Source organism: Vulpes lagopus, chromosome 4, assembly GCF_018345385.1.
Source record: "Vulpes lagopus strain Blue_001 chromosome 4, ASM1834538v1, whole genome shotgun sequence".
Taxonomy (NCBI): domain Eukaryota; kingdom Metazoa; phylum Chordata; class Mammalia; order Carnivora; family Canidae; genus Vulpes; species Vulpes lagopus.
In genome coordinates, this window is record NC_054827.1 from 51,275,577 (window position 1) to 51,288,223 (window position 12,647).

Here is a 12,647-nt window from a genome sequence, read left to right on the forward strand (position 1 = left end):
AAACATATGCAGAAATACGACCCACCACCGGCTTCTGTCCATCCCGCCCCCACAGCTGTTGCCACACCTGATTCAGGCTGACTGATGGACAAGTGATAGAGTCAGAGGGGGACTGCTGATGACAGTACCACAAGATGCTTCAATTTAGCAACCATGTCATGGCTATGGCAAAGAATGTCCTCGTTCTTAGGAGGTGCTCAAGGGGGAAAGAGCAGGACCTATGCCACCTACTTACTTGCAAATGAGTCAGAAGAAATAAAGCCAATGCGGCACAATGTTAAGCTGATGAATCTAGGTAAAATTTATGCAGGAGTTTTAAAAATATTATTCTGGTGACTTCCCCGAGTTTGAAATTATTTCCAAATAAAGTTTAAAAATAACACAGGAAAATAGAGAACTCCCATTATGGCTGGAATGATATGGACACAAGCATCCCTCAACTATTCAGATTCTCATCCTAATGATCATGCAGGCAACAGCCTGGGGCCGGGCTTGGGGCTGGGAAGGCACCTGGTCTCCCCTGACTCATGCTCACCATCTCCAGGGCCTCTACTCCACAGGGACACAAAACCCTGCTCCAACCTTGGGTGAGGCTCCCAGCTGCACACAGAGGAGTAAGGGGGCCACCGGCTAGGCACCCCACCCCACCCCACCCCGAGGGCCAGGGGTCCTCACTCACTGAGTTTGACCCAGCTCATCAACTCATGCTGGTTCCCCCATGCCCTCCATCAATTTGCTCTAAAAGAGTAAAGCCAGGTTCTGCCAGTGGGGTCACCTTTGCCCTTACCCTTGCCGTAGGAAGTGCCATGAAGACCACAGACCCTCCAGTCAAAGTTCTGCTGGCAGATGGCATCGACGAAACTGGCACTGGTGCCGTGGAAGAGCTGCCGCTCATCTACCATCTTCCCTCCATTTCTCTTCTGCATTTGCCCTTTTTGCCTAGAATCATGGGAGAGGAATGTACGTTGGAGGCAGAGAGTGCCTGCTGCCAAATAGAGGCCACTCGACCCAAGAAAATACATTTTATTAGAAGCATCAGGAGTCCGGGCCCATGAGACCAGGCAGGTGCCAGCGCATGGGAAAGAGGGTGAGCAACAGGACCTGGGTGAAGAGCAGAAGGGAAGCCTTTCCCTCCACAGATCTAGATGTCGGCAGCTTCTTGCACTCCCACAGCAGGCCAGCCGCTGGCAAGCACACACACCACCTCTTCTTCCTCACCACCTTGCTTCCCGATGGAGCTTAGCCAGGGAAGCTGGGAGATGCTGGTCAGTTGAGGGGCCATCCCTCTACCTTCTCTAAGCTACCCTGATTTCATCCCTGGGCCCAGAGTACAGATGACACTGCTCCAACCCCCTCTTCCGGGGACAGGTCAGCAGGACCTCGGGCCCTCCCTCCCTGGTGACCTGCTGCAGACCTTCTCTCTACAAGGACAAGTTGCTGAGCACCCAAGAACATGCTAGTCCTCAGGCCCGAAAATGAGGCCTGGCTCCCTGGCTGTCAGGACAACAGCTCTATATGCCTTGGGGCGCAGGTGGCTCCTACTGACCAGTTCCAGGTAGGGAGGCAGAATGCACATGTGCAAGTGCGGACTCTGTTACTAGGGCAGCTTTAGTCCCCTTGGCTCTGAGGAATATGCCGACACTAAGCCGTAAAGATGGAGAGATGGTGAGGAAAGCAGGGACACAGCTCCTGATGCCACCAACACCGGGCAAGCAATGGCTGCCATCTCAGGTTGTCCCTCAAACCCTGGACACATTTGGCAAGCAGCTAGCCTACCGTGTATGGATTGGAGGGACAGTCACCAGCCCACTAACAATGAGCCCCTAACATACCACTGGTAGACTTCCCAGAGGGCCAGATTCTGGACTCGCTCAATCTTCTGAACAAAGTAGAAAGGCAGCGTACGGTTAAAGAGGTTCCAGACCTTTTGATACTCGTCCGATGAAGAACTGAGGGTAATTTTCTACAAGAAGCAAACATTTTTTCTCTGTTATCATCAAAGTGTAAAATATAAATCAGTCCCTTCCAGGTCTGCTCATAAAATGCTAGAACTGCAGGCAAGACCAGAGTGATCACTACTCTCCTTTGGCCCAGATGTGTAGTGTCTTCAGGTGTAATGGGGGGGGGTAGGCAGTTTGTGGTCACTTTCCTTTTGTTCACTGTGAAATCCTCCTAAAGGGCAGATACATAATGCTCATGCCAACACCACCCTGGGTGTCCCCATTCCTCCTCTGTACCCATAGAGGGCAGACTATATAGTCTATAAGACCAGAGCTGGTGTCAATAAATGTGGAGCACACTTGTTTGGTGGAGGCGGGCAAACCCTATTAAAGCAGATCTGGGCTCACAGGCAGCAGTGTGGTGGGAGCACGCCACACTGCAAGTGCTAAGGAAGAGGCAGGCTGGTAGATGGGCACACATCAACTCAGGAGCGCCATGAGATATGCAGGGATGGTGCCTGGTGCTACCGCATCCTCCCAGGTGAGCCTACCTCTCCCTTAGTGTCTTGCTCAGGGAATAGCACTCCCTAAGCGCCAGGAGGGGCCCAGAGCAAGGGCAGCTGACATTTGCACAGTGACAATCCACCAATTCCTGCACTTGCTGTCTGCACCTAACCAGCCCCCCTGTTCCCAGCTAAACAGGCTTGGCCCATGACAGCGCATTTGGGAATTCCTGAGAAATCCCTCTGTACCATGGCCTTCCCCTACCCTGTGTTCAGTCTGAATGTCCATGGGTCTCCTGCAACTGAAATTATGACTCTGAAATGAAATTATTTCCCTGCTCTCATCCCATGGGAGGACACCAAATTCCTCTTCCTCAAATATGGAACCAGCCTGCCCCTCCTAGACCAGACTGTCAAGGGCTCCCATACCTGCCATGGCCTTCAGCTTGGCCTCACGACCAAGAGCTCCAGAGCACAGCCCTGACCTCCCTCTTGCTCCCCCAGTGTCTGTGCACACCCTCCATCTGGACCTGGGCTCCTTCCCTATGCAATTTCCATTGACTTGTATGTTCTTCCCCTATTTCTGCCTGTACGAGCATCAGCCATCACTTAGGTGTGGACCCAGTGAAGCTTTCTCTATTCCCCTCAATATGGTCACCTCGTTCTGTGACACTGACTACTATTGTTCAAACTCGCCTAGCCCTTCTCAACATGTGTCTGTGCTGCTGGAGTCTGTGTACATTCTGTACAACCCAATGAGAGTCGACATCTCACGGCAGACAGACACAGAGCCTGTATGCCCAGTGCCTGACAGGGGGCCAGCATCAAAAGGCCATCTGAGTGTCCTCACATTCAAGAGGTGGTAATGGACAATGGCCTGAATACTCTACAGAACTCAGCATAGGTCTCATTAGCTGGCAGGCCCTACAATGAGCCATCTGAATTGATGTTCCCTATCTTCTAGTATCTGGCACCTTCTAACAGCAACTCCCCCTTTACATATCCCTCATCATACTCAAATCCTCCCCTGGTTTTTCTTTTCTTGCTTAGTAAAACTAATACTTATTTGGCTAAGCAGCTGTTAAGCTCCTATTTCTGCCCTTTCCAGAAATTTCCAGATCATCATCCTCGATCCACAATATATTCTCTCCCCTTGGGGCCACAACCATCTTCTTCTGAATGGTGAGCATTCAGCCTTAAAGTCCCCACGACCTGAAAATAAAACCCCACACAGCTATAGCTCCTCTCTCCTGCCCTAGCCTGACCACACAGCTTCCTCAGTGGTGGAGTCGGCTCACTAACTATGTCTAAGAACACCCTCCTCCATGACCCAAGGCAGCGCGAGTCCCATACCTTAAAGCCAGGGTCTGGCAGGGCTGAGGGGTCCCAATGGTCTGGGATGCTCTTTGGGCCTTGAAACTTGACGCTGCTACAAAACGTAAACAAAAACACTGAAATATTTTGTTCTTAGACTCCAGCAGATCTACTCTAAGCAGCTTCCACTAGCTGGTACCACCAGTCTTGGGTCTCAGTATACCATTTTGTAAAAGCAGGTAGAAGGTGAGGAAGCACCTAATAAGCACACTATCCACCATGTAGAAGTACATCTATCTTTGCTCATGTGGCCAAAACCCAAACAATCAGGCATGAGGGATCCATTTCTCACCTGTATCTCAACTCTTGCATGGAAGGCAAAGAGTATCTGATAAAAGCAGCATGTACAAACTTTTATCCACAATTTTAAAATTCAAAGAATTCTTTTTTCAAGCAGCCTCAATGAGGTATAATTGGCATACAAAACATTTTTAAAGAACAGAAAATTTACATCAAAACTCATTTGGCAGGAGCACCTGGGTGGTTCAGTCAAGTGTCTGACATGAGATAGAGCTCTGTGTTAGGCTCTGCACTCAGCAGGGAGCCTTGTTTGGGATTCTCTTTCTCCCTTTTCCTCTCCTCCCAAAGCTCAAGCTCACGCTCTCTCTCAAAAAATAAATCAATCCTAAAAAAACAAACAAACAAACAAAAAAAACCCCCCACCTCATTTGGCAGTAGAAATTTGACTGGAACTGCTAAGGGCATATGGTTATTTCATACTGCTGCAATATTAGCATGCTTAATTACAGATCTCACATAACACAAGCACCATATCTTTCCAAAAGATAAAATAAAGTCTAAGCTCTAAAAGACACATGACCCAACAGGTCTAGGAACAGGGACTGTGTCACTATAATTCCAAATCTTTCTGACTCTGTTTCAGAATGCTGTTCTTCCTACAATAGATCTACCTTCTGTTTCTACGGGCATGAGACATGTACCTTCATCCTAAGCCTCAAACAACTCCCACAAATAACTCTCCTAGAAAAACAGCACAGTTTAAAAATAACTAATCAAGGTCCCACAAGCAAGAATCAGCCAGAAACAGACCATGAAGACTTAAGATGCTGAAATTACAAGGCAGATTATAGCACAACAATTATTCTTTCCATGTTTGAAGACGTAAAACACAAACTTTAAAAATATATGCAAGAAACTGAGCTATAAAAAGATGCGGAGGGTTTGGAAAAGAACCAGGAAGAACTTCCAGAAGTGAAAGATACAGTCCTTGCTAGTAGAGGTTCCAAAGACATTTGCGCAAGCAGGGGAAACCACCTGAGGAGAGAGGAGTGAGCGGAACTAGACAGCAAGTGTGGTTATCCAGAATGTGGCCCCAGCAGGGAGGAGACAGTAAATGTGGAGAAGCTGGGACACAGAGGAGAGATAGAGAAGGCCAAGATCTAGTCAGAACCCAACCAAAGCTCCGAAAAGAGGAGAGAAGAAAGGCTGGAGGCAATTTTAAAGAGAACAAAGGAGACTCTCAGAGTGACACAAAGGTCTAAGAAGTCCCAAGAATCTCCAACAGGATAAATAAAAGCACAAGCCCACCCACACCAGGTTAATAAAAGTGTCTAGCAGCAAGACTGACACAATCTGAAAGGCAGTCAAAGGAAGACAAGAGGGATTCTGGAAAAGCTCCAGTTAGACTAACAGCTGATTTTGCGAAAGCAGCAATGGAAACCAGGGGACAGTGGAATGTTCTAGGAGAAAATAACCACAACACAAGATGCTATACTATAGCCAGTGAAAATATCTTCTGAGATTGAGAGCAAAGTAAAGATATACTCAGGCAAACAAAAATACAGTCTTCCAACAGACCTCCATCTAAGAAAATGTGAAAAGACAAAGTAGTAAAATGTGAGTGAATCTAATGCAACATTCATAGTATAAAGTAACAGTACCTCATGAAGTTTAAAAACAAGAGAGAAAATTAATGGAATAAGGTATATGAAAGCCCTTCTATCAGCTGATGAGAAGACAAAGACACTGATCAACTCATACCTAAAAACACGTTATAATTTCTAGTATGACCTTTAAAATAAAAGGTAATATAATTTGTAACTTCCTTTATTTTTTAAAAATTTTATTTATTTATTCGAGAGAGAGAGAGAGGCAGAGACACAGCAGGCTCCATGCAGGGAGCCCGACATGGGACTCGATCCTGGGTCTCCAAGATCATGCCCTGGGCTGAAGGTGGCACTAAACTGCTGAGCCACCCAGGCTGCCCTAGTTTGTAACTTCCAAACTAGTAGAAGGGGAAAAAAAATGAAATGACTGAAAATATCTTCATAAAGTGGGAAGAAAAGAAAAAATAAGATCCAATCACATGAATAAAACATTTTTTTGGAGGATACAAGGACAGTAAGGAACTAAAACCAGAAAGCTGATATACAAATGCCATTTCAAACTCTACATCAAATTCTCATATTAGAACTCTGGAATGTAAAAAAAAAAAAAAAAAAAAAAAGAACTCTGGAATGTGGGAATGTGGAGATCATATTTAGGGATCCTGTCATTTGTGTAAACAGAGAAGTTGTTTCTGAAAGTGACCCACTCTACAAGTCCCAGTTGGCCCCACAGCCCCCAGTGGACTCGCTTGCTAGAGTTACATGGCTGCTGTCACATGGGTTATCAGAAGAGCCACAAACCTCACTACATTGACTCTGTGATTCTCAGGGTATGCAGTGGGGAGATCCTGAATCAGTCATATCTTACTCTGAATTTGACCAAAATGATCACTTTCATTTCTGATGTGCGTTGTCTGTGGCCCTCCCTGAAGACTATGTTACAGTCATAATAAAAGACATCCAGTCTCAGAAAGGAGACAAACAGATTTTTCCACACTGTATCTAAGGTAGACTCTGGTTAGGGAAAGAATCAAAAATAACTTCCAGAAGTAGAAGTAGTCACAGTTAACTAAACTGTAAATCCAGAAGCAATATGCAGAAGGGATAGATACATTTCACTAAAAAATAAGCAATTCTGTGGGTAACACACTTTATAAACAAAGCTGAGAACTAACAAACTAAGAGAAAAGGTTTGTGATTTGTTATAAGAAACTGAGTGCTTGGGGATCCCTGGGTGGCTCACAGCTTAGCGCCTGCCTTTGGGCCAGGGCGTAATCCTGGGGTCCCAGGATCAAGTCCTGCATTGAGCTCCCTTCATGGAGCCTGCTTCTCCCTCTGCCTGTGTCTCTGCTTCTCTCTGTGTCTCTCATGAATATATAAATAAATAAATCTTAAAAAAAAAAAGAAACTGAGTGCTCATCTCCCTAGTAGATAAAAGGCTCTTAACATTTAAGAAAACTAACAAAAAGGCTGAAAGAAAATTGAACAAAAAGACAAACTGTCCAAGGAAAAAGAAAGGCAAAAGGCTGTTACAGTTAGGAAAAATATTAAACCTCACTTGTAAGAGAAAGCAAATTAAAATAGACTGAAACACCCTTTGCCACTCATGAGAATAGCAAAAGTCCAAGAGATCGATGATTCACCTGTTGGCAAGGCCGAGAGAAACAGGTACCTCAAGCATCCTGAGGCAAAGTGCATAATGGTTCAACCCCATTAAAAGGAACTTGCATTTACCTTCTAGAACTTTAACCTCCAAGAATATGAAACAGCACATACACCAGATCATCCACTGTGGCATTACCCTTGTAACAACAAAAGATCTAAAACAATGCAAAGCATCCCTTCAAAGTGGACAAATTAAATAAACTAGGGTATGTACAGATGATGGAGAGCCATGAGACAGATTTCAGAAGATTTCAATGTACTAAAAGGGAATAATTATTTGTAAGTGGAAAAGAATAGTACAGATAAAATGCTACCTTTAGTGCAAGAAAAAGGAAATCAGAAAACACTTTTATATTTATGCATTTGCTCATTTTTTCCAAAAGAAACATAATACAGATAAATCAGAAATATATGCAAATAACTATTCATTGTGGAAATGCTGGAGGCTAGAGGGAGGAGCATACTAACTACCAAGTATATCCTCTCCTTGGACTGATCATACCTTTTCCCTCTAGCTCCTATCAAATTCTTCTTTAAATGATCATGCTCCACAAATACAACCACTAATATCCATCTGTGAGACCCCAGAAGAACCAGCAGAGAAGCTATCAGTTTGCCGTGCAATGGCAATGAGCCTGATTTCTCTAGCTAACAGAAGCCATAGCTGGCTGTCAACAACATGGTCTGAAGTCCCAGCTTAGGCTGTGACACATCCAACTGTAACTGGTGCTGTGGTACCTCTTGCCATGCAGGCCATTCTCCCTCAGTAGAATGTGGGGCACCTCTGGGAGGGCCATGCAGATGGAGAAAAGGACCCTTCCTCCACTCCAATCTCAGCACATCGGCATCCAGCCTAAAACTACTGGTTCAGAAGGGGTCTGATCAGAGCAAAGATCATAAATATGCCCCCATCAGCTGCAGGAGGGCCCTCTCCTGCTCTTAAAAAAAAAGGCTTACAAGGCCAGGCGCTCCCCTAGTGGCTTTTGGCAGCCACAGGGAATCCACTCTGAGGATGAAGCTGGCCGCTTGACACCTGCAGAATCTATATTTGGGTTTGTGGCATACCGTGATATTCAAGTACTGAAATACATGGTTTTTACTGGTATAATCCCATTATTTTCCTATCACTTCAACATTTTCAAAGACTCAAGTCTATGATTCAACTATTCAACTGAAAATACAAACTGTTGAGCCAGCTTCAGCCTAGACTGGCTTGCAGATCACAATAAGCAGCCTTATAATTGTGTATCTCAAGCCTTCTAGCTACGAAGATAATGCTCTGGCCCTAAGCCTTTCCCAACTCATGGAATATAGAGGACTGTAGTCAAACAGCTACAGGTGACTCGGCATCAGAACTGGCATTCAAAAAAAAAAAAAAAAGAACTGGCATTCATACATGACACAAGTGGAGAGCAAAGAGTAATGTGCTTTGTTAGAAGTCAAGATCACAGCTCACTACCAATAACAAAACCCGAAGAGTTACTGAAAATATCCCTTCCCTGTTATTAAACAAAAGATATAATAACTTGAAGACAGAAACAGAGAGAAAATATGAGGAGTGATTATTATTATTTCCTAACCATTCTCTAAATTAGTCTAAAGTCAGGAAGAACTTTTTTGGTTTCTGGAAAAGTCTACACAAGAATACCTTTATGACTCTGTAACATCACTGGCACACTTAACAGTTAAAATATCTAATTATATGGAGCATGCATGGGTGGCTCAGTCAGCTAAGAGTCCCACTCTTGATTTCGGATCAGGTTATGATCTCAGGGTGGTAGAATGGAGCCCCACATCAGACTCTGTGCTGAGCATGGAGTCTACTTGAGATTCACTCCCTCTGCCTCTCCCCCCACCACATGCACATTCTCTCTCAAAATAAATCATTCTTTTTTTAAAATCTAATTATGCAATTTTTTTTCAGCATCTTTATTTTTCCCCCCCTTTATTTTATGTTGCGTTTAGTTTGGCACTTTAATGCTTTATTAATTAAAACCTGCATTGTATTTATCATCTTATAATCTGTACTAATACTTCTGTCTCTGAAATGTGCTAAGTGTACCCTGATGTTCCAGGTTCATGAATTCTCAGACCTTTTCTGAAACACTGATATTAGCATCAGCATTATGGTATTAAGTGAAGGAAAGTCTAAAAGTACCTGGTGCAGGGCTGGGCACTTGGAGACAGAGCACTGGTACATTCAGACACAAGCCAACAAACCCTCTTACTGCGTTAGCCAGTCTGAGGAGGTTTTCTGTACCTGCAGCAGAGCACACCCCATCCAATACACATGCCACTTACCAGGCTTGCTTCACCTTCACCTCCTGAGGAGACACATACTTGGGTCTCCGGCAAACCTTTCTGACCGTACCATAGACCAGGTTTTTCTGAACGAACACTGGAGAAACAAACAAACAAACAAACAACAAAAACACCAAATGTATATACACACATGGGATAGCACTGTTTCATAAACATAAACTAAATGGTTGGAAAATGTGTAAAGCCTATATTCAGTCTGTTAAAAAAAAAAAAGGCAATTTTCACATTTCAAATATTCACAAAGAAAATAGGTATCCTTAGGAGACTGAATTTAACGAACACATGAATGATGAGTAATTGACATATCAATTATACATGAGTACCTTTAAATTGTTCCTTCCAATCTTGTTTAAACTATTATTTTGCTTAGCAATTATTCCCAACTTGGATATGAAAAACCTTCAGCTCAGCCTGAGACCAAATTACATCTTGAGTCAGTGGGATTTAGAGTTAATATAATAATTTTACTCTTATGACTTCTTGAAATTTGACTAAACTGACTCCGTGGCAGTATTTCTCAATCCTTTTAAACCTGTACCATCTTTAATAAACAAAATTCTTGGGGCAACCTGGGTGGCTCAGCGGTTTAGCACTGCCTTCGGCCCAGGTTGTGATTCTGGAGACCCAGGATCGAGTCCCACATCAGGCTCCCTGCATGGAGCCTGCTTCTCCCTCTGCCTGTGTCTCTGCCTCTCTCTCTTTCACTGAGTCTCTCATGAATAAATAAAATCTTAAAAAAAAAATTCTTGCCCCATACCCACCCCACAAGATCCTCAGGTTCATCCTTAAGGTGGAGGGGACACTGACCCTCGAGTTGAAAAATCACAAATTCCTATGAGTGAGATTATGTGTCCCTAGTCACCAGGAAAACCCTATCTTTCTGTACGGAGAGTAAAAACCAGTTTCTTTCATTTAAAAAACATTTCAATATTAATTTGTAAATGTCTGTAACTTATGTTACTGCATTTCAGCTCACACTGTGTGATCATCTAGGTATGTGTCCCTCATGCTATAGCCCAGATGGTCATCAAGATCGGGACTCCCAGAGGTCTCCCCACATTCTGATTAGGAGCCCACACACCAAACATACATGGCTACAAAGCCCTACTGTGGTCCACCACTCAACTCCCATCAATAATTAGTATACTTACAAGGGGTTTTTACTGGCCTCTTGAGTGACATCATGATGAACTTAAATGGGCTTTCACTGGTAAAACTTCAGGATACACAAATTGGCTAAATAAATGTAAGACCCACTCCCTAGCCTTCTGTGGACAGGAAAAAGTGAGACCTTTTCCCTAATTTACCCTTACCAGAGACACATTAGGCTAAGTCCCTAAACAACCTTGACCTTGGGGATTCCACCCATCTGATGCCAGCTAACAGATGTCAGAGTTCTGCCTCTGGAATCTTGGCATTGGCAGTGGCTTTGAGCAATGCTTGTGACATAGGTCTCTCAAATGATAGCGCCAAGTCTTCCTCAATCCTACAGAACCAACCATTTCACCTGCTGTGTTTCTTAACTGTACTTGTTTTCTAATATTTGGTTCATAAATGTGTCTGGCAGATTTGCTGTGTCTGCCTGGATTTGCTTTCACTACACCTCACACAGTGAGACAGGAAGCTAACTCACCTCAAACTAGTTCTGTGACTGCTATTATCCACTACCAACAAAAAGAACTGTGCCTATCCACGTGGTCCCGGGTCAGTGTGGGGTGAACACACTTTTTCTTGCAGTTTGCAGAAAACGGCATGCACGTTGCTCTCTCCCACTCTTATTCTGTTTCTCTGTTATGTCCCCTGAGAATGGGGCCTAGAGGTTGAGAATGATAAAGCTTGCGTCTGACAATTCTGGTTTTGATATTTTCCAGATACTTAAAAGAAGCATTTCAAACAGTTGCCAGCAGCAGTCAGATTGGTGCTAGGTGTATAGACTTGACCCTCACGTCGCTTGCTGGCCCCCTATATGCACTTGTACCTATCACACTGTGGACTACAAACCACCTGACCTACGGCTAGTGTTCCTGAGCAGATGCTAAAGGTAGGTAGGCAGGTCTCGCTGCAGAGCAGAAGAAACTTTTAAGTACTCTGTAAGGGCACATTGAGGCGGCAGAGATTCCACCTTCAACAAGATGATCAGCACTCCAAAACCATAGCAGGCAGGTAAAGTGGTTTTAGGATAATTCACCACATACAGTTTTCTGCCCTCCACATAGAAGAAGATCCACAAAAATAGAGAAAACAATAAGCCATATTTAAAGGAATGCCCAGTGAATTCCCTCAAAAGGTTCTGAACATTCAGAAGGATTCAGAGTTAAAGAGAGCTAGACTGATAAATCCATGAGGAAATGGCTTAAGAGAAGCCACAGAAAAAACTAAAACTTAAAAAAAAAAAAAGTCCTCCCAAATCAGTTTCTTAGATGAACTGAACCCAAAGGTTATGGGACCTGTTTCTGTCTGCAAAGGCAACCAGGACAAGTCACTTAAAGTCCAGTATCAGGACCCCACAAGTACAGGATAATCTGCTTCTAGCAACTTTTAATGAAAGTGTGTGTCTAGCATGCATTCAATCTGTAGCCCACCTAAGCCACAGGTGCTGACTGAGAAGTTGATGTGGAGCCACCATGCTGGGGGGATGAGGCGGGGTGCACAGAAGAACAGTTATGACACTGGTCAGGGACTGAGGCTAACCTAGGACCACAGGGACTCATCGATGGCCTACAGGACCACCACCACCGCACACATGCAGATCCCACCTGTTCCCCCAATCCTCCTCAGGCTCCTCTCTCCTCACCAACCCCCTCCCTGGGCAGTTTCTCTTTTATCCCACTGAGCTGGCATCATCTGTTTAGTTTGTCTCCCTTTCCAGGTGAGCAGCTCTTCAGGAGCAGGGATCATCCTGTCCTTTTCCATCCTGGCCCTCAATGTGTACATGGAGCTTCTACAGGGTGAAGGCAGAAAAGACAGAGCCAAGAGATGGCCAAGCCCTGCTCGGT

The 12,647-nt window shown here is 44.4% G+C and overlaps 1 protein-coding gene across 1 annotated transcript in view; it reads right to left on the minus strand.

Annotated features, from left to right (window-relative positions):
• The window catches only part of PARP12 (poly(ADP-ribose) polymerase family member 12), a 38,452-nt gene that overhangs the window by 1,534 nt on the left and 24,271 nt on the right, over positions 1-12,647 (minus strand). Inside the window, exons 8-11 of the mRNA XM_041753870.1 lie at positions 9,631-9,727; positions 3,797-3,872; positions 1,833-1,963; positions 788-939 (exon numbers count right to left, since the gene is read on the minus strand). Of these exons, the coding sequence (XP_041609804.1) occupies positions 788-939; positions 1,833-1,963; positions 3,797-3,872; positions 9,631-9,727 (456 nt within the window). The remainder of the gene's footprint in view (positions 1-787; positions 940-1,832; positions 1,964-3,796; positions 3,873-9,630; positions 9,728-12,647) is intronic.